The sequence below is a fragment of the Dioszegia hungarica genome, assembly GCF_025882075.1.
Source record: "Dioszegia hungarica strain PDD-24b-2 chromosome Unknown MKK02contig_8, whole genome shotgun sequence".
NCBI classification, from domain to species: Eukaryota; Fungi; Basidiomycota; class Tremellomycetes; order Tremellales; family Bulleribasidiaceae; genus Dioszegia; species Dioszegia hungarica.
Genome location: NW_026515770.1, coordinates 1,315,597 through 1,332,968, shown reverse-complemented (window position 1 = coordinate 1,332,968; position 17,372 = coordinate 1,315,597). Strand labels below are relative to the sequence as shown.

Below are 17,372 nucleotides of genomic sequence, written 5' to 3'. Positions count from 1 at the left end.
ATCCTGCAATGCCATGCCCCAGACGTGTCGAGGCAACAACAACAACTCTTGACCTCCACTTCGCCTCTTGTCTTTCCAGGTGCCCGCAGGATGAAGAAGGGTGAGTGCTACGCACATCTTCGTCAAACTACCGAGCACTTTCGAGTTGGCTGAGTCTACAGTCCAATGTCCAGTATGCAACGAGGAAGTCGTCGACACCGAGATCAACCTGCACCTTGACCTCCGCTGCAGAGGTCTCGCCGGGCCTTCATCCTCTGCTGCTCGTTCTTCCCAGGCCACACCTTCGGCAGATATCAAGCCCAAGCGCACCACTCCCAGCGCGAGCCAAGCGCCCGCTTCTGCTTCAGGGCACGCTTCCCGGGAGGTCTTCGAGGTGGGGGACGACACCCCTCCTCGCCCAACACAACCGAAGAAGCCGGTCGCGTCCATCTTTGGCGGTGGCGTGAAGAGGAAGAAGCCACTGGACGATGCAGATGAGGAAGTGAAGCCGAAGGATCTCGTCAAGCGCGCTGCTACTCAGAGGGAAGCGGGAGGGGGAGAGGTGGAGAAGAAGTCTAGGATCAACCCGCTAATTGCTGCTCAGCCGTACGTCTGACTCTCGATTCATCCCATGACGCCCACGGCGCGTGTCGTCGCTGGGAGAAGCAAAACTGACCCTACAGACTGGCAGAACGATCTCGACCCTCCTCTCTGGAAGGCTACGTCGGGCAGGCAGATATAGTCGGTCCCGGCAGCCTGCTCAGAGCAAGGATAGAAGCCCGCGAAGGTATCGGCAGCTGCATCCTGTGGGGTCCTCCGGGATGTGGCAAGACGTGAGTCTCCTTCTGAGATTATCGACAACAGACTGTCAGGAGGAGAGGCTGACCCACTAGGACTCTGGCTAGGCTGATAGCGAAGACTGCAGATGCGGACTTCAAGGAGCTTTCAGCTACAAGGTGGGCCCTATCTCCCTGGAGCACGCGGGATCTTTGGCTGACTCGCCAGCTCCGGCGCAGCAGACGTCAGGCAGGTCTTCGAGCAAGCGCGCAACGGCCTCAAGTTGACGGGAAGGTGGGTCGGCAAGATTGTGAGATGGCTCCAAGCTGATCCGACAGGAAGACCATTCTGATGGTTGATGAGATCCACAGGTCAGCTGGCTTGCTCTGATACGCTAGCGACGGCTGATCAGCTAGGTTCAACAAGTCTCAGCAGGATCTCTTCCTCCCATATGTCGAGAACGGCTGGGTGCAGCTCATTGGCGCCACGACCGAGAACCCCTCGTTCAAGGTGAATGGAGCTCTTCTGAGCCGATGTCAGTGAGTCCGCTGTCGGCTATTCCTTGACTTAAGCTCCCAGCTGATTCGACAGAGTCTTCACCTTGCACAAGCATGGTCCCGCCGCTCTCACTCAGATCCTCGAGAATGCGCTCTCGGCCCTGCCCGACCCAGCACCCCGTCTTCCTCCCGACCTTCTCCCTTTCCTGGCGGACGTAGCGGACGGAGATGCCAGACAGGCACTGAACAGCCTCGAGCTCGCCCTAAAGGTCTGCACTTCACCCGCTCAGTCCACTCTGGGTGCTTTAGGGGAGTTGGAGATAGAGGGAGACCAGGCGAAGCGGGACGAGCAGTTGATGGATGCGGTCCGCAAGGGTTTGAGAAAGGGGTATGATCGGAGTGGAGAGGAGCGGTACGACATGATCTCGGCCCTCCACAAGTGCCTGAGGGGAAGCGACGGGAGTGCGTCGATGTACTGGCTGGCCAGGTGAGCTTGCAGCTGATCCATGACCGTGGAGACATGAAGCTGACCGGATTGCTAGGATGATCACTGGCGGCGAGGACGCTCTGTACATCGCCCGAAGATTGGTAGTAGTCGCCAGCGAAGATGTCGGCCTGGCAGATCCCCACGCATTACCTCTGGTACGCCTCGGCTCCGGGTTGACTTCGCTTCGTCGAGCCTGTGAGCTGATCAAGTAGGCTATGGCGACCTATCAGGCCTGTCAAGTGATCGGTCTCCCCGAGTGCCGCTTGAACTTGGCAGTAAGTATCTCCTTCACTTTCGCTGGCCCTAGCTGAAGACCAGCACTGCGTAGCGTATCTCGCCGAAGCGCCGAAATCTACCCGCGCTTACACGGCCTACAAGCGAGTAAGCCCTGTCACCACGTTCCGCGCAAGAGACGGACCAGCTGACAAGGCCAGGCCGAAGCACTTGCCTCGAAACCACCTCTTCCTGGAGTCCCGCTGCAGATCCGGAACGCGCCCACGAAGCTGCTCAAGCAGCTAGGATATGGGAAGGAGTACTCATACAACCCCGCCTTTGCACATCCGGTCCATAACGTCAGTGAAGTGGAAGCGGAAGCTGAGGCAACCAGCTGATGAAGCGCAGGAATACCTCCCGCCCGAGCTGCTCGAACATTCCTCATATGCTGCTGATCCGGACAAGCACATTCTCAAGACGCCGGATGCGGAGCTGAAGGACAAGGAATGGGATGAGAAGCGGTTGGCGGAGTGGGAGAAGGAGGTGAACGGTGGAGCAGCGTGGACTGGGCCGTTTGAGCCTGAGCTATAGGTCAACAGAAATCAGGTACTGAGCATCTCAAGACCTCAATCTTGCAGTAGCATTGCATTGTCCGACACATGATAGCGGATACCTAGCAATGTCCATGATGGGTTCATATACAGAATGTGGTCGTCTATCTATCGTGATCTCATCATTCTGCCAAGTCAGCTTCAACCCTTTCTAGCGCACAGGCGGTACTCACCGTTCAGCACCTTCTCGATGATGCGATTGATCGTCTCCTTCCGCTGATCCAAGCTGACTCCGTGCTCCTGCTCGAGCTGCTTCCTCACTCCCTTCTTTGTCAGGTTATCCAGATCCGCCTCTGCGCATATCCGCCTGATCGACGACTCCAGATGTGCGTCCGAAATACCTGCCTCGCCCATGTCTAATGGCGCCCAGTCCATCTCTGGCAGCACCTGTGTGGCAGGGCGCGAAGAGGGCTGATTCGACATTGGCATATGCTGGCTTCCGGGCCGAGGAGCTTGCGCCTGCGCCTGCTGATTGAGCGAGTAGGACGAGTCCCGATGTTGCAGCATCTGGCCTTGGTTGGGGGTCCCGTAGAATGAGTTGTATGCCGAGCCGGGGCCGGGCGCAGCTTGGTACATTGACCGATTGTCAAACATGACCGGTTGTTGAAGGTTTGGGTTGCTCGCGAATGGGCTCATAGGGTCACCCATCCCCATCCCGCCGTACGGGACTTGCGGGGCCGCGTAGAACGAGGCAGCCCGAGACTGGGCTTGTGCCTGAGCGTGAATGTCCTGGTAGCTCGCCATAGGTGTGAGGCCGCGGGGATTGTAGCCATTTCCGGGTGCGTTGGCTGTCATGACCGAGCCGGGCCGACCGTACTCGCCACCGTACCCCGAAGCCGCCACCGAGTGGGTGTCGTATTCGGCTTTCATTGGCGGCAGGTAAGAGCCAGAGTGGTTCGAATCGTGATCCCATAGCTCATTCCTGCTTGGTGAGCTTGGACCCCTCAACCTGGAGATAATACTCACTCGTACTCGTTCCAGCTCTTGAGCGGGATCGATCTCGGATCAAACTTGCCCTCATCCTGCACATCAGCCCTGCTACCTACTCTCCGAAAAGCGACTTACATGAATAACCATCTTCTTGCCCTTCTCACCGACCACCAATCTGGTCGTTCCCCAACTGAAATCGTCCATCTTCCAGAACGAGTACAGCGGAAGGAAGAAAGAGAAGACGGGGATGGCAAGAATGTAAAAGATCATCCAGGCAATCATGTCCCACCGCATCCGGAAGATGAAGATCAGCGCCTGGAGACCGTAGATGGCGGCGAGCATGACGATGGAAAGAATGGGGATGGTACCGCCCTTGCCGATGACGATGTACAGGAGGTATCCGATCTGTTCATCAGCTTGGTCCTCCAAAGATTAGGTAAACTCACGTAGGCTACGGTGACGGGGGCAATGACGGTGGATAGCAGGTCGATAAAGACGACGAAGCGCATCGAGAAGCAGCAGAACCCACAAAGCTGATCAAGGAAGACCAGCTCCGCGAGATTATGTACCGTCGAATTGATCCACCGCCGTCGCTGCGAGAGCAACACGGACGCCGAGTCTGGCGCAACCGTCTCGGCATGCGCATCCCGTACAAACTTGGTCTTGTACGCCGGGAAGTGCTTGAGCACAAGGGTAGTGAGGTACCGGTCTTCTCCGAGATGAAGCAGGTTCTTCAGGTGAAGCGTGTCGACCCGATTCTCCGAGTAGTCGTGGATGATCTGGTTGGAGATGAAGAGGGGTTTATGGGTGTCGGGCGTACGAAGGCGGTACATGGAGAAACAACCGGGAAGGCAGGTGATGGACCCGAAGAGTGATTCGAATGCCTTGGCGAGATGATGCGAGATAAAGTACTCGTACACCTGCGCCATAGTCACGATAGACTGCTTGGAGTTGGCCAACGAGGTCTCGCCGCAAACACCGATGACCTTTTTGTCGTGCATCATGGCCGAGACGAGCCGGTTTAGCGAAAGCTCCTGGACCGTAGTGTCCGCATCGACCATGAAGAGGTATTCGTAAAAGCTGGGGTTGACACCGATGACGTTCTTGATTTGGTGGTACATCTCGAGCTCAAGGGGGTTCATCGGAGCGTTGAAGTGGATCTGAAATCAGCTTCGTCCACCTCACTTTAGAACAACTCACCTTGTTCAAGAAGTGCATGACGACCATCTGCGAGTCCCGCTTTCCTCTGTTTCCCGGCTTGGGCCGCTCGGTCGGCTTGCCCACCTTGACGATGACAAGGTAGGGCACAACATGACCTGAGCACTCGTACAGCCCCGCGTAGATCTTGCCCATATTGTGCTGCTTGGCACCCTCGCCGAGACTCTGGAAAGAGAGCGGCTCGGGGTCGGCATTGGGGTCAACGCCGAGGATATCAAGCACGATGGCCGGAGTGGCCTTTTCGTTTCCGTACCCCTTGATATTGCCATCGCAAATGATCAAGAGGAGTTTTCGCTTGTCGTCATACTTGGTCTTGACAACCGAGTCGATCGTCCGCCGCAGAGATTCCTCGCCTTCGGTATAGCAAGGAACCTGGCAGATGATGAACTTGTCGTGGTTCTCCGGAGCACGGGACGAGCCAAAGTGAAGGGCGGCGATGAATTTGAATCCGATGATGGAGACCATGACGATGGAGAGCGCGAGGAGGATGTAGGTGGAGAACTGGCATTGTGGCGAGTCGCGAGTATCGAGCTCGCCGATGATGAAGAGGTTCCGGAGGCAGTCCCGCTGCCAATTGACGACGTCCTGACCGATGTTGGAAGCGAGGTTGTCAAAGAGCTGGGTGACGTCCTGGCCAGAATTGTAGGTGAACACCTGCAATACCTGGTCCGACATGAATTGCCGATCCCGGGTATCGTCCGCGCCGAGCTGTACGCCGTCCGGTGCGCGAAGCCCACCGCCGTTTTGCCGAATGTATGTTGTCAACTCGTACACCTTGTCCTGGTAGATCCCCACCGCCCGTCCCGAACTCGCCATGTTCCGCACGTCCTTCTTGGTGTACCCCATGAACCCCTTGCGGAATCGGGAGCGCATGACGATCATTTGCTCCTGGTACCAGTCTGGCCTGGGGTCGGTCGTGTACGCCCGGAAGTCGTGGTATTTGGAGTAAGGGTCGGTAGTGTTGGTCGTATCGAGGGTGACGTAGGGGCTGAGGGAGCCGCGCGTACCGGAGCAGAGGGCACTGACTTGGACGGGGAAGATGTTGGACGCGTCGAGACCGCCGTACTGCATGACCTGGCGGACGGGGACGACCGGGACCGCCGTAAGATGGGTCTTGGCGAGGGAGACCAGGTCGAACACCTCTCCGCGGACAGCGACGAGGGCGTTGTTGGGGTCGTTGGTGTAGGATTTGGCGGCGAGTTCCGAGGAAGAGAAGACGTGTTGGGTAGGGCAGATGACCGGCCCGAGAATGGCGATCACGAAGATGGTGCAAGCGCAGATGAACCAGATGATCATGTTGATGGCCAGCTTTTCCCGCCATGCTTGGCGCACGTCCGGCCGCTTCATTCCTCCCCACCAAGACAGCAGCGGTCCAGGGACCCAGAAGGTCAGGATCCAGCACAAGGCCACCCACCGCCGACGGGCAGAGGACTCCTTGTACGTTTCCGTCACTTCTCCATCTTGCGGCGCCGTGTCCAGCACATCCTTCTCCTTGGTGTCAAAGTCCCGGAACATGTTTCGCGACGGAGCATACGCCTCGGTCCCAACGTTGGACGCGGCATCGCCGAATTTGCCCGAGATCTCGCTAGGAGCGAATTCTCTTCGCTCGTCAAAGTCGTCGACGGAGAAGTTGTCGTGGTGGCGGAGAGGCTGGGCGTGGGAGACGAGAGGGAGGGCAATTTGAGAGTCGTCGCGGTCGTAAGGGTCCTTCTCGAATGCAGGGGAGGCGGGCGAGATGGATCGGTAGGGAGTGAAAGGGTCCGGAAGCCGGCCTTCAAGCATCTCCACCTCCTCTCGCGGTCTCCGCTGCTCGTCGCCTTCTGCTGCCCGCAGACGGTCCTCAAATCGATGGAAAGCCAAATGTGACAGGAAGACCTGAAAGTCAGCTCATCCCCGAAGCATGTACAAAACTCACTCGGTTGGCGCCAATACCCATATCCTTATCCTCATAACTCAAGACCCGCTTCAAATCCTTGAGCCGATCAACATGGCTCGGCCCCTCCAGAATCCCCCTCACGCTCAGCTCCTCGCCATACCGCTCGCACGCCTCGGCATAGGTCATCCGGACTTCATAGCTGGTTTGCAGCTTTTGAGCCATCTCCGACAACCCCATGGCCCTGATTTGCGCCTTCATCGACCGGATCTCGACCTGCGCCGGGAGCTGCGAGTCGTTCGGGCGTAGACAAAAGATGAACCAGGGTTGCGCCTGGTCAAAGCTCGAGAGCAGCAAATTGAGAGCTTGCCAATGCTGTCCTGCGACGCACTGCATTTCGTGCCCGCCCGCCGAGGCATCGTTCCCGCCGCCTACTTCGTCTCCGTCATCGCCAGCGTTGTTCTCCTCGTCCACTGCGGCGAGCTTGGAGTTCTTCTTGCGGCGCATGGACGGGGCACGCATCGGCCGGACCGGCTGCTGGACCGCAACGATCGTCTCGTCGTTCCGGGGGTGAACTTGCGTCGTGATGCTCTTGGACGAGAAGAGGCTTTTGATAAAGGGGTTGTTGGACCCCTGGTCCTCCGAGACGTGGCTGGCCGTGCTGCCCCGAAGGAGACGCAAGATGTCCGAGCTAGTCTCGTTGGCATTTCGCTCCAGGAAATTCTCCGCCGAATAGGACACCGAGCCGCCGTAATGGTTGATGGTGAACGCGCCCGATCCCCTATCCGCCTGGACCGAAAAGGACGCATGTCCCGCGTGCCTCTTGCCCATCGCCTCCAGCATGCTCGACTCGGACCGCTTCCGCCTCGCCTCGTTATCCATGATATGGATGAGCCCGCCCTTGGAGTCGCTCATCATCCGTAGACACTCCGAGTTGTCAAAGTACGGCAACCGCGTGACCGGCAGCTTCTCCTTGGACGCCTCTTCGAGGGACGTCTCGTGGATACGGTGAAGCAGCCAGTTGTGAACCTTTTCGTTGGCAAAGTTGAAGCAGAATTGGTCGACCGAGTTGACGCTCGCGCCCATTTGGACGGACGCGTTCTGGTGTCCGGGGAGGTCGAGGAGGGCAACGTAGGAGGAGAAGGAGTCTTTGCAGAGCTTCTGATTAATGTGCTCGTTGAGCCAGGAAAAGAGGAGCGAGTAGAGTGTCCGAGCGAGCTCATCCCGCACGCCTTCCGCCTGCTCGCCGTCGAGGAAGGTGGTGCAAACCTCCTTCCCCAAGAGCAACGTCTTGAACGAGAACAGCTCCGCGAGCGCTTCGTGCGAGACGCCGAGGAACTCGGCGACCGTGGCTAGAACCTCATAATTGACGACGCTGGCGCCCTCATGCGACCGATCATCCGCCGTAAAGTGGAGATTGCCGATATGGAGGATGGTGGCGAGGAGCTGACAGACCTGCGCTACGAGCCGCTGCGACAGCCCGACGTGCTTGAACGCCTGCTTGAGCTGCTCGAAGCGCTGCTGGTCTTCCGTCCCCTGCCGCCGAACCCGGCATTGGAGGTACCGGTAATCGTCGACCTTGCCGAGTTTCAGGAAGGACCGCTCCTCCCCTTGCACGCCGCTGACGAGGTAGTAGAAGATGTGGAAATTGCGCTCGCCGACCGCCGGGGTTTGGGAAACTCGAGACCGCTCAAAGTAGTACTCGATAGCTTTGAGACCGGCAAGACGACCTCGCTCGTTGAACTGAAGCTCGGTATAGTTGCCGAAGCGGGAGGCATTGTCGTTGGTAAGGGTATGGGCGTTTCCAAAGGATTCCAAGATGTACTGATCGTCAGCTTTGTCAAAGGGTGGGATCTCAAGACTCACTTGGGCATTTGCGATCTGCCCGCCTAGCTTGGAGCCCTTCTTCCCCGGTGCAGCGATGGCCACTTCCGCAATGGCCTTGATGACGAGTCTCCTCATTTCCGTCTTGCCGGAACCCATCGCGCCACTGCAGATCAGCACAACTCTCCTGTAGTCAGACTTCGCACTCACGTCAGGACTAGTATCTGATCCTGCCCTGTCCGCTTCATGTTGTAGTAGCTCGAAAGCGCCAGCCGAAAAATATGCGGTCCCAGCTTCTCCTTGACCACGGGCGTTGCATCTCGCGATGTCGCGTCGTCCACCGCGGACTGGTAGTATTCCGACACGTAGTCTTGTAGTGACGAGTCGCCATTAATCGGGAGGTAGGTGTGGGGATTGACGGAGACGAGGGCGGAGGAGGATATGGAGGTGTAGGGCTGGGAAGCGAGGTAGCGTTCGCGTAGGGTGGCCAGGATGGTATCTTCCGCTATTGACGGTAGAGCTCTGGCGATCAGCGGATGCTAGTGAGATCATATTTGAGGGAAGCTCACGATAGATCGCTCACGCCTTGGAAGCGAGACGAGCTGTTTTTTGGTGGCGCAGACATGTTGATCGAGGGATTGACGGGAGAAGGGAGCGGTGATTTGGAAGGGAGGGGTCGTGATGAGATCGTTCAAATACACGTCGATGCGATTAGATCATACTGGTCGTATTTTTTTCTCGTCTACCCACTTCGTTATGATCACACTAGAAAGGAAAGGGTTGTATCGAAGAAGTGATTACTATGGAAAGGCTGTGCGAAGGAGGTGAGTAGCCTTTTTACGGCGCGTTCGATCACCAACTTGAAACGAGAGATGCCGTAATGCCACTTTCAAGCAGCAGAGAGCTCTTTGCGAGCAGCCTGTGTTGCCTGCTCATTCGAGACAGCACTCTGGGCAGCCCGACCTACCATACATATTCAGAGGCCTCTCGAAAAGGCGTAGTTGCTTGCATGCATGGGTTCCAGCTGCGGGGTTCCTCGTTCTGTCAGCCTGGGCTTGTGCCACAAACGGAACTATAAATGGTCATTCACCCTGTGTTACGTCAGATCTGGCTCATCTGAAAATGAAAATCCGGCCGGACAGCAGCTCGCCTCCTTCTCTCTCTGCAGCAGCATACCTCTGCACCTCCATCTACTATACATCCTTCTTCAACAGCTAGCTATCTCGACGAGCAGCACAAAAGTCAAGCACGATGGTGAGTACAATGGTGATCTCAAGTCATGGACGCAGCGCTAATCTTCTAGGCCAACCGAACGTCAGTATCTGCTTCTTCGCACATCCTCCAGCCCCTCTCCCTCTGCCTTCATCGCTCCACCTCGCTCTTTGCCACCTCACCAGCTGACCTCTCAGCGTACTCTATGTCTCCGGCTTCTCTGGTCAGCTCCGCGCGCGAGACCTCGCCTATGAGTTTGAGCGATACGGCCGCCTCGTCCGGTGCGATATCCCGGCGCTCAAGACCCCGACCTCGTCCCGTAAGTCTTCGTCTTGATGATTCGAACGATCCGAAGCGGGGAAGTACCCGCCGTCCCCTAGCGGTGCGAAGTGCCCTGCACTAGGCGAGTATGACCGATCCGATCAAGGCGAGACGATTGAGCGATCCTTCCCGTTATTCGTCCTCATTCCGTATCTTCCTTCCTCGTCCCCGTCCCTTTGGCTTCCGCGGTCGCTTCTTTTTCTTCTACCTCCTTCGAGACCCTGCGCTTCGTTCTCGGGCGCGGCCCATCGCTCCCTCTCGAACGCCACACGGTAGACGGACCCGAGCTCACCGATCCAAGCGTTCGCCTTTATCGAGTTCCGCAGGGAGGATGACGCCGAGGATGCGTACTATGACATGTGAGCTTCTTTCGCTCTTCAGAGACTTCTGCTGACTCCTAGGCATGGTCGCATGATCGACGGTCGCCGCATCACTGTTCAGTGGGCCAAGCGTCCCCCTTCCGCTGCGTGGAGGCACGACGGGTGAGCTCTTCCCTAACATCCCCTGATCTCGAGCTAATAATCAGATCTGGTGGACCCGAACGCCGCGAGCGCGAGCCCAGGCGTGACGACCGCCGAGGAGACGACCGTCGTGATGGCGGCCGAGACAATGGCGATGCTCGCCGAGACGACCGCGATGCGCCCCGCCGCCGATCCCCCTCGCCCGTGCGAGGTGGAGACCGTGAGCAGGACCGAGGAGGCCGCAGGTCCCTCTCTCCCCGCCGGGACGGCAAGCGGGAGGATGTGGGAGAGGGGAGCAGGTCGCCGCTTCCCAAGGCCGAGCGGGACGACCACGACATGGACAGGGAGGACGACCGGGAGAGGCGGGACGACTAAAGAGGGTTGGACGAGGGGCAGCGGACGTAGTATGCTCTCTCATATCGCTCTCGAGTCAAGTCCTTTCGGTATCCTGTATCCGTCCTCTAGTCTTCAGTCGGGTGACTTTATGCACAACCATGCCTGAGTCTTTCTTTGCCTGCATCAAGTCTGACCAGCGCCTCTCATAGTCGACCAAGGAATGCATATCTTATCACACTGAAGACCCAAACAGGAGCTGAATCTACGAATCGAGCCGGAAGGGAAGAGAAGGAAAACCGGACAAGCCACCAAAGTCAAGGGGTATCCTACTACAAGTACAATCGCCGGGGTATAAAGGAGGAACGATCCAGAACCGAATTATAAAGAAGTGGGAAGGAACAAGGTGGGAGATGAAGAGAAGGATTCCGTTCCGCGACATGATTTACGCCAAGTATAAACACCTCAACCGCCTTGCCCCCCTCTCCCCTCCGCTCTCCGCCCGGCATCTTGTTTGCGCCAGCGCCATTCCATTTGTTGTCTTATTCTTCCACCCGCCTACTCCCTATAGTCCGACGCGCTAGCCTCGGCGTTCTCGGAAGGGACGAACGCTCCCGGCTCGTAGCTCCTCCAGCCCCAGCCCGGCTGAGCCGCCCCCGTCTCGTACTGCGCCGGCATGCCATACTCGGGCATCGCCATCTCCATCGGGACCGGCAGCTGCATCTGCTGCATCTGCTGCTGCATCGACATGCCCACCGGCATGGGTACTTGGTGGTGCTGCCCCGGCATCGGCGTGGGGAGGTTCGACTCGTCCTGCGAGGTCGTCATCTCCATCGGGATGGGCATGGCGTCGAGACCGTACAGGACGCTGCCGTCGTTGGCCGAGATGGGCGTGGGGTAGGCACCCATCAGATCGACGGGAGGAGCAATGACCGGCTGCGCGTACGCAAGGTTGGACGACGTGGCCGGCGCATAAGGGGTAGCCGAGCGGTGGCGGCGCGAGCTGTCGTACGGGGTCCCAAAGGGGACGTTGAGCATGTGCGCAGGGGCACCGTACGAGGGGGTGATGGACCGGTGGAAGGGGGAACCACCCATAGGCGCGCCCGAGGAGAAGTTGGGCGGGAGGGTCGAGTGACGAGCGTACGCCATCGACGGGGGAGGCATGGCGCTGGACGCGCGCGAGTATTGGCTGAGCGTCAGCGATACTCTATCTGAAACAAGGAATGACTCACTCGTACATCATGTCCGGACCGGGACTCTCGGAGTATCCCCTCATGTCCTCATCGCTCATGACCCCGCCCTCGCGATCCATCTTCTCGTGCGTCTTGATGTGCATCGCGAGATTGTCTTGGCGGCTAAAGTTCCGGTCGCACCGCTTGCAGACGTACGGGCGCTCCTGCGTGTGGGTGCGGACGTGTCGTTTGAGATGCTCGAGCCTCTTGAAGGGGCGGTGACAAAAGTCGTACGGGCAGAGAAAGTTGCGACTCTCGCCATCGCGGGGATCGGTCGAACCGCCGCGCGAGCTGAGCCTGGACCGAGCCCTAGACTTGGCGCGGGGTTTCTTGGAGCGAGGAGGAAGCATGTTGCTCTCGTCTAAAGTCAGCTCTGTCTCCGACGTCGACGTACCGGAAGCAAAAGAGCTATCGCCCATGTGGTCCGGGTCGGGGGAGTCAGTGTCCCTGACGTCGACACTGGGGCCCCTGGCGTCCTCGCTCATGGCGGTGCCAGATTCGGAGGACTCTCTGGGCTTCATCCGGCGGCGCTTGTAGGTCGGGCTCCCTTCGAACGCGGTATGGGTGTACGGGAGCATGACGCGCGGCGGAGGCGACCCGTGCATGTGCATGTGCATCTGCTCGTCGTGGTACTGGGGCTGGTGCAGGTACGACTCGGCAAGCGGGTTGAGGGTATACATGGACGAATTTTCGTAGTTGTTCATCGGTGCGTCGGCGTACGAGACCATGTCGCGCATCTGCAATCAGCGAGGGTTAGGTCTGGATGGAGAGGGCTTACAAGGACGTTGAGGCCGGGGTTTTGGCCGGCAAACTGGTCGTACAAGCTGCGGCGAGGGTCATACCTGAAAGTCAGCGAGGTCCAAGGTCAGGGACAGAAATGCTCACCTGAAGCTCCGAGCCGGCTCGCCGACGACGATACTGGTAGGCTCTTGGTTGGCCTTCTCACGCTTGAGGTCTCTCTCGAGCGCGTCGAGGAAGAGACGGTCATGGGGAACAGAGAACCTGAAGATTAGCGTCATCCGATGAGTAAAGGAAAGAACTCACCAGTAGAATACCTGCAGATAAGGGTCAGATTAGTCTTACCTATGGAGAACAGACCGGGCTTACCTTTTGCTGAAAAGTCAGCTCTACTCATTTTGATGTAGTAATTTACTCACCTTCTTCTGGGTCCTGATACAGCCGTTCCGGAACAAAAAGTCCAATAGCGGCGACCTAAGATCAGCGCCCAACCCCCACATTCCGCGCCCGCTCGGACCTACTTTGGCTCTTCCAAACAAGCATCGGTTCCAGGTTTGAGGTTTCTCAGATCAGAGAAAACACCTTCTTCCCACTTCTTGGTAGCGTGGATGGGTCGACCAAAGGCTTCGAACCTAAAGGCCAGAGCACGGACTGGGGGTCAGCGAGGTGTTTCAGGAGAAAAAGAGTGGCGGGAGAATCGAAAAGGAGACGGGAGAAATGGAGGGAGGACTTACCGATGTCGGTACCAGTGACGTGGTAGAGACCGTTCCAGAGCACGCACGAGATGCACTCGCCGTTGGGGAGCTGGAACTTGGAGATACGCGATGTTATCTGAAGGTCAATGTCCGCGCAGAAAGGTGGGATAGGCTTGATATAGCGATCTCACCATCCCAGGATTGTCCTGCCACCTTGTGGGAGCAGTCGCGAGGAACTATGAGTTAGCTTATGATGGCGGATCACTGATGTGGTTCTCACGAATTGCAGGCGAGATAAAGTGTCGATGCGTGCTTCCTCCTCGGTGGTCAGGGGTCGAGGCTTAATGTTATCGGGGAGAGGAAGAGGGTACAAAAGCTCTGTACCGGCCGAAGGTGCGGGAGGCCTGAGCGTAAGCCTTCACATCTAAGCGCAAGTATACCGAAGAACGAACCCTTCGTACTGATATCCCGCGCTTGCCCCAGGATTGCTGCTTGTCGACTCCATCTTGGTGTTCCACGTCTCGTCGGACTGTGAATGCTTGCGAGGTTAGGGGAAGGCGCGGTCGGGATTCCTCAGCTTTAGAAGAGGATTGGAGGATGAAGGCTTTTCCCACCTGATACAAAGAGACTGGCGAGGGGCTTGTTTCAAGCTCTTCCGAAACAAGCTATAGCGGGGGATGAGATTACGTATTGACCTAACTAGGATGACGTGTGTTTTATCACGTTTCATCATGCACATCACAACCGCTATCACGACCGCTTTACGTCTCTGATTTCTCGACGTGTTCTCGACTTCACCCAGCTGCAGTGATCTGTACATCCCTATCAGCTATAGAACAAATCAGCTATAGAACATCATTCGCTATGAGAGGTGAGCGCTCCAGGCTGTGTACTCGTCTGACCCCATCAGTCCAGGTCAAGCACACGGGCAATCTGTACGCCATCAATGTGGACGTTTCTAGGTCGGCGACCGACTTCAAGCAGGCCATATACCAAGCGACTGGTGTACCCATCGGTTCGTTCTTCCGAGGGGAGAGCTGACGCATCAGAGCGAATGAAGATCATGCTCAAAGGCGGCATGCTCAAGGTTGGTCAAAGCCTTTGCGAATCGCTGATCGCTGATCTGGGCAGGATTCCGCCAATCTGAGCTCGTTTGACTGGAAGGAGGTGAGAGACCTGACTGGCACCAGAGCTGATAACTTAGGATCAGATTGTTACAGTCAGTCTCCAGACGTGCCTTACTCATCAACCAGGTGGTAGGATCTGCTGGGCCCATACCTCAGGCGCCGGCAATACCCGCGCAGTTCCGTGAGTTAGACCTGGGAGGTTTGACTGACGGTAGTGGAGGATATGGACTCAATCACCTCCGCGCAAGGAGTGAGTTGGCGCGAGGTTGCTCAACTGACGTAGCTCTCTGATCCCGTCGGTCTCTACAACCTCGGACAGACATGTTACCTCAACTCCACGATGCAGATGCTTCGGTCGATCCCGCAGATACCGGCCGCTCTTGACGGGTGAGCATTCCAGTGTTCGAGCCAAACTTGTGCTGATACTAGTGCCCTCAAAAACCCAACATCTGCTGAGGGCCGACTCACCTCCTCTGTCAAAGGGACCTTGCGCTCCATGTCCAAGGACGCTGTTCCAGTTTTACCGATGGATCTGCTTTCCACCCTGCGCGTGCTCGCACCCCAATTCGCTGAGAGGGATGCCCGGGGCCAGTATGCTCAGCAAGGTACGTCTTCGCACCGACTGAGCTGATCGCAGATGCGGATGAGGCTTGGACTCAGATCATCAATTCTCTGCGCTCGTCTATCCCAGGCGAGAGCGGATCATCATCATTCATCGACGGCCTGATGGGCATCCAATTACGGACCAGGTGAGCTTGTGAACGGAGTTGAAGCTGACGCCCAGTCAAAAGTGCCTCGACAACGTTGAGGAGACGATGACCGAACGTTCGGAGACGGTCCTAAAATTGGAGTGCAACATCTCGGTGACGACCAATTTCCTCTTGTCAGGTATCCAAGAGGTATGTGTTGACTGCTCTTCGAGCAACTTCGAGTAACTAATGTTACCAGTCACTTTCACAGCAAGTGGAGAAGAGCAGTCCCTCCTTGGGGCGGTCGGCATCGTATTTACAGTGAGTAGCTCTCAATGTTGTGCTGAAGTAGTCAATCCCGCATGGCCCAGCTACCGCAGTATCTTTCGGTCCACATGGTAAGCTCAGCATACGGCCTAAACTGACTGGAAAGGTCCGTTTCTACTGGCGACGAGACATTCAGTGAGTTCCCCTAATGCAGCTCGCTTATGCTAGAAAAAAGGCCAAAATCATGCGCAAAGTCAAGTTCCCCTTGCAGCTAGACGTGTCAGACTTGGTGAGCTGAAGGTACGGCTTGTAGCTGATCATGAGATGACCGATGAGCTTCAGAAGATCACCCGAGCGGATAACATTGCGGTGAAAAGGATCTCGGCTGCCCGGGAGGATCGACGCCGGAATGCCAATAAAGGCGTTATCAAAGGCAACCAGCAAGACGAAGAATTGGAGCTGCGTAGGCAGGAGCACGAGCAGATGGCTAGCTCCTCCGCCAAAACTGAGGTGTCGGGGTCGGGGATCTACGAGCTCTGCGGTGAGCAGTTTCTAGCGACCTTCAGCTGATATCAGGTATGGTGACGCACAAAGGCGCTTCTGCAGATTCAGGTGAGCAAAAGACTGAAACAGGAGCATCAGCTGAACTGAAGGGCACTACATGGGGTGGACTCGAAAGGATGAACCGCTAGCCCCGCTCAACACGGAAATGTGGCTCAAGTTTGATGGTAGGTTTCACTCCTTTCGTCGCATTCCTGCCAATTGTAGACTGACGCCGCAGACGACAAAGTCTCCACCGTCTCTGCGTATGCTTTCGATACCCTTCCTGCTTGGAAATTAAGCTAATTGTTATAGAGAGCACATTCTCACCTTGGACGGAGGAGGTGAAGACTCTGTAGCCTACCTTCTTTTGTATAGGTTAGTCACCGTTCGATTGCCGCTGATCGCGCAGGGCCGTGCTCATATAATGTGGGTCCGCAAAGGGCTACTGCGGCCCTTTCCAAGAGCAATAGCCAGAGTGTACTGTAGTATATAGCGTCTCGCCCTACGACCGTAGTGCTCATCGTATGCAACAGAATAGCAATCGTCGCGATCAACAGAGATTTAACAGCTGAGATCGCCACACTCGTGACATGACGTAATGAAGTTCCGGAAGTGGCAGTTTCATATTAGGTTTGGCAGTTTCACATTTCCGCCTTTTGTTCTCCTCGGTAGCCTTTTGTACTGTAAGGTACCATGAGCTGCCAACTCATTGTCTTAGAGCAAGCACAAAAGGGAGTCAGATGCGATCTACAAAGAGCCTTTTGTTCCTCCAACATGCTGTGCAATTGTCGCCCCTGTCGGTCAAAACGTTATTCCTCCCACCTGTTCCGCTTTTGTTCCCGAGGGATCGGCCTTGTTGTCTCCTTTTGTCTGTTGAAGAACAATAGGCATCTTGGTACGACAAGAGGCTACCAATTCGGTCACGACAGAGATATATAAACAGTGTCGAATTCGCGATATTGTCTTCCCTCAACCCAACAATCCTCCACATCCACAACCACAACTCCACCCTTCCAACCACAAACCACTCTCAAGTCTTTACAATGGACGCTTTCACTGCCACCCTTAACATCTCCGAGGCCCCCGTCGACGCCGAAAACCACCGCAGCATGTGGACCTACGGTTGCGTCGTCGCTCAGTCCACCCCTGTCACCGAGGCGCCTAAGGACGCCGAGAACCACCGCAGCATGTGGACTTACGGTTGTGTCGTCGCTTAAGTGCGAGACGTGAGTTCTCTCCATTCTGCCTCGGGGTCAAGCTGACAAATCAGAACATATCGGGCGAGGTTCAGCTGGTGTGAATCGTATATATCTAGTTACAATACATGCATTTTGTACATGTCTTG

At 56.7% G+C, this 17,372-nt stretch overlaps 5 protein-coding genes across 5 annotated transcripts; 3 read left to right on the top strand and 2 right to left on the bottom strand.

Moving 5' to 3' along the window:
* Window positions 1-90: 90 nt before the first annotated feature.
* Window positions 91-2,544, top strand: MKK02DRAFT_44196 (uncharacterized protein; the record flags this gene model as incomplete). Its single annotated transcript, XM_053092825.1, has 13 exons — window positions 91-100; window positions 162-585; window positions 663-812; window positions 873-935; window positions 985-1,050; window positions 1,095-1,127; window positions 1,173-1,295; window positions 1,348-1,740; window positions 1,796-1,895; window positions 1,953-2,015; window positions 2,059-2,121; window positions 2,175-2,312; window positions 2,362-2,544. The coding sequence occupies 13 exons, from the start codon at window positions 91-93 to the stop codon at window positions 2,542-2,544; spliced, it is 1,809 nt and encodes a 602-aa protein (XP_052945283.1).
* Window positions 2,545-2,672: 128 nt separating this feature from the next.
* On the bottom strand, window positions 2,673-9,034 carry MKK02DRAFT_44195 (chitin synthase-domain-containing protein; the record flags this gene model as incomplete). Its single annotated transcript, XM_053092824.1, has 10 exons — window positions 2,673-2,691; window positions 2,725-3,486; window positions 3,531-3,586; window positions 3,630-3,899; window positions 3,941-4,654; window positions 4,695-6,587; window positions 6,628-8,409; window positions 8,452-8,575; window positions 8,620-8,931; window positions 8,979-9,034. The coding sequence occupies 10 exons, from the start codon at window positions 9,032-9,034 to the stop codon at window positions 2,673-2,675; spliced, it is 5,988 nt and encodes a 1,995-aa protein (XP_052945282.1).
* Window positions 9,035-9,660: 626 nt separating this feature from the next.
* MKK02DRAFT_44194 (uncharacterized protein) lies at window positions 9,661-10,778 on the top strand (the record flags this gene model as incomplete). The annotated part of the gene is made up of 6 exons (XM_053092823.1): window positions 9,661-9,675; window positions 9,713-9,723; window positions 9,819-9,940; window positions 10,244-10,301; window positions 10,344-10,424; window positions 10,469-10,778. 6 exons carry the CDS (start codon window positions 9,661-9,663, stop codon window positions 10,776-10,778), a joined length of 597 nt encoding a protein of 198 aa, XP_052945281.1.
* A 516-nt stretch (window positions 10,779-11,294) lies between these two features.
* MKK02DRAFT_44193 (STE like transcription factor-domain-containing protein) lies at window positions 11,295-13,906 on the bottom strand (the record flags this gene model as incomplete). Its single annotated transcript, XM_053092822.1, has 13 exons — window positions 11,295-11,925; window positions 11,969-12,329; window positions 12,363-12,705; window positions 12,747-12,810; window positions 12,854-12,970; window positions 13,013-13,023; window positions 13,076-13,081; window positions 13,126-13,180; window positions 13,228-13,357; window positions 13,441-13,537; window positions 13,593-13,637; window positions 13,682-13,805; window positions 13,854-13,906. The coding sequence occupies 13 exons, from the start codon at window positions 13,904-13,906 to the stop codon at window positions 11,295-11,297; spliced, it is 2,037 nt and encodes a 678-aa protein (XP_052945280.1).
* Window positions 13,907-14,265: 359 nt separating this feature from the next.
* On the top strand, window positions 14,266-17,244 carry MKK02DRAFT_44192 (CNG04540-like protein; the record flags this gene model as incomplete). The annotated part of the gene is made up of 20 exons (XM_053092821.1): window positions 14,266-14,272; window positions 14,312-14,416; window positions 14,451-14,488; window positions 14,533-14,568; window positions 14,606-14,620; window positions 14,655-14,709; window positions 14,744-14,778; window positions 14,812-14,915; window positions 14,958-15,133; window positions 15,166-15,277; window positions 15,313-15,427; window positions 15,477-15,538; window positions 15,570-15,615; window positions 15,651-15,679; window positions 15,713-15,773; window positions 15,809-16,025; window positions 16,061-16,096; window positions 16,138-16,212; window positions 16,266-16,290; window positions 16,971-17,244. The coding sequence occupies 20 exons, from the start codon at window positions 14,266-14,268 to the stop codon at window positions 17,242-17,244; spliced, it is 1,623 nt and encodes a 540-aa protein (XP_052945279.1).
* Between the last annotated feature and the right edge of the window lie 128 nt (window positions 17,245-17,372).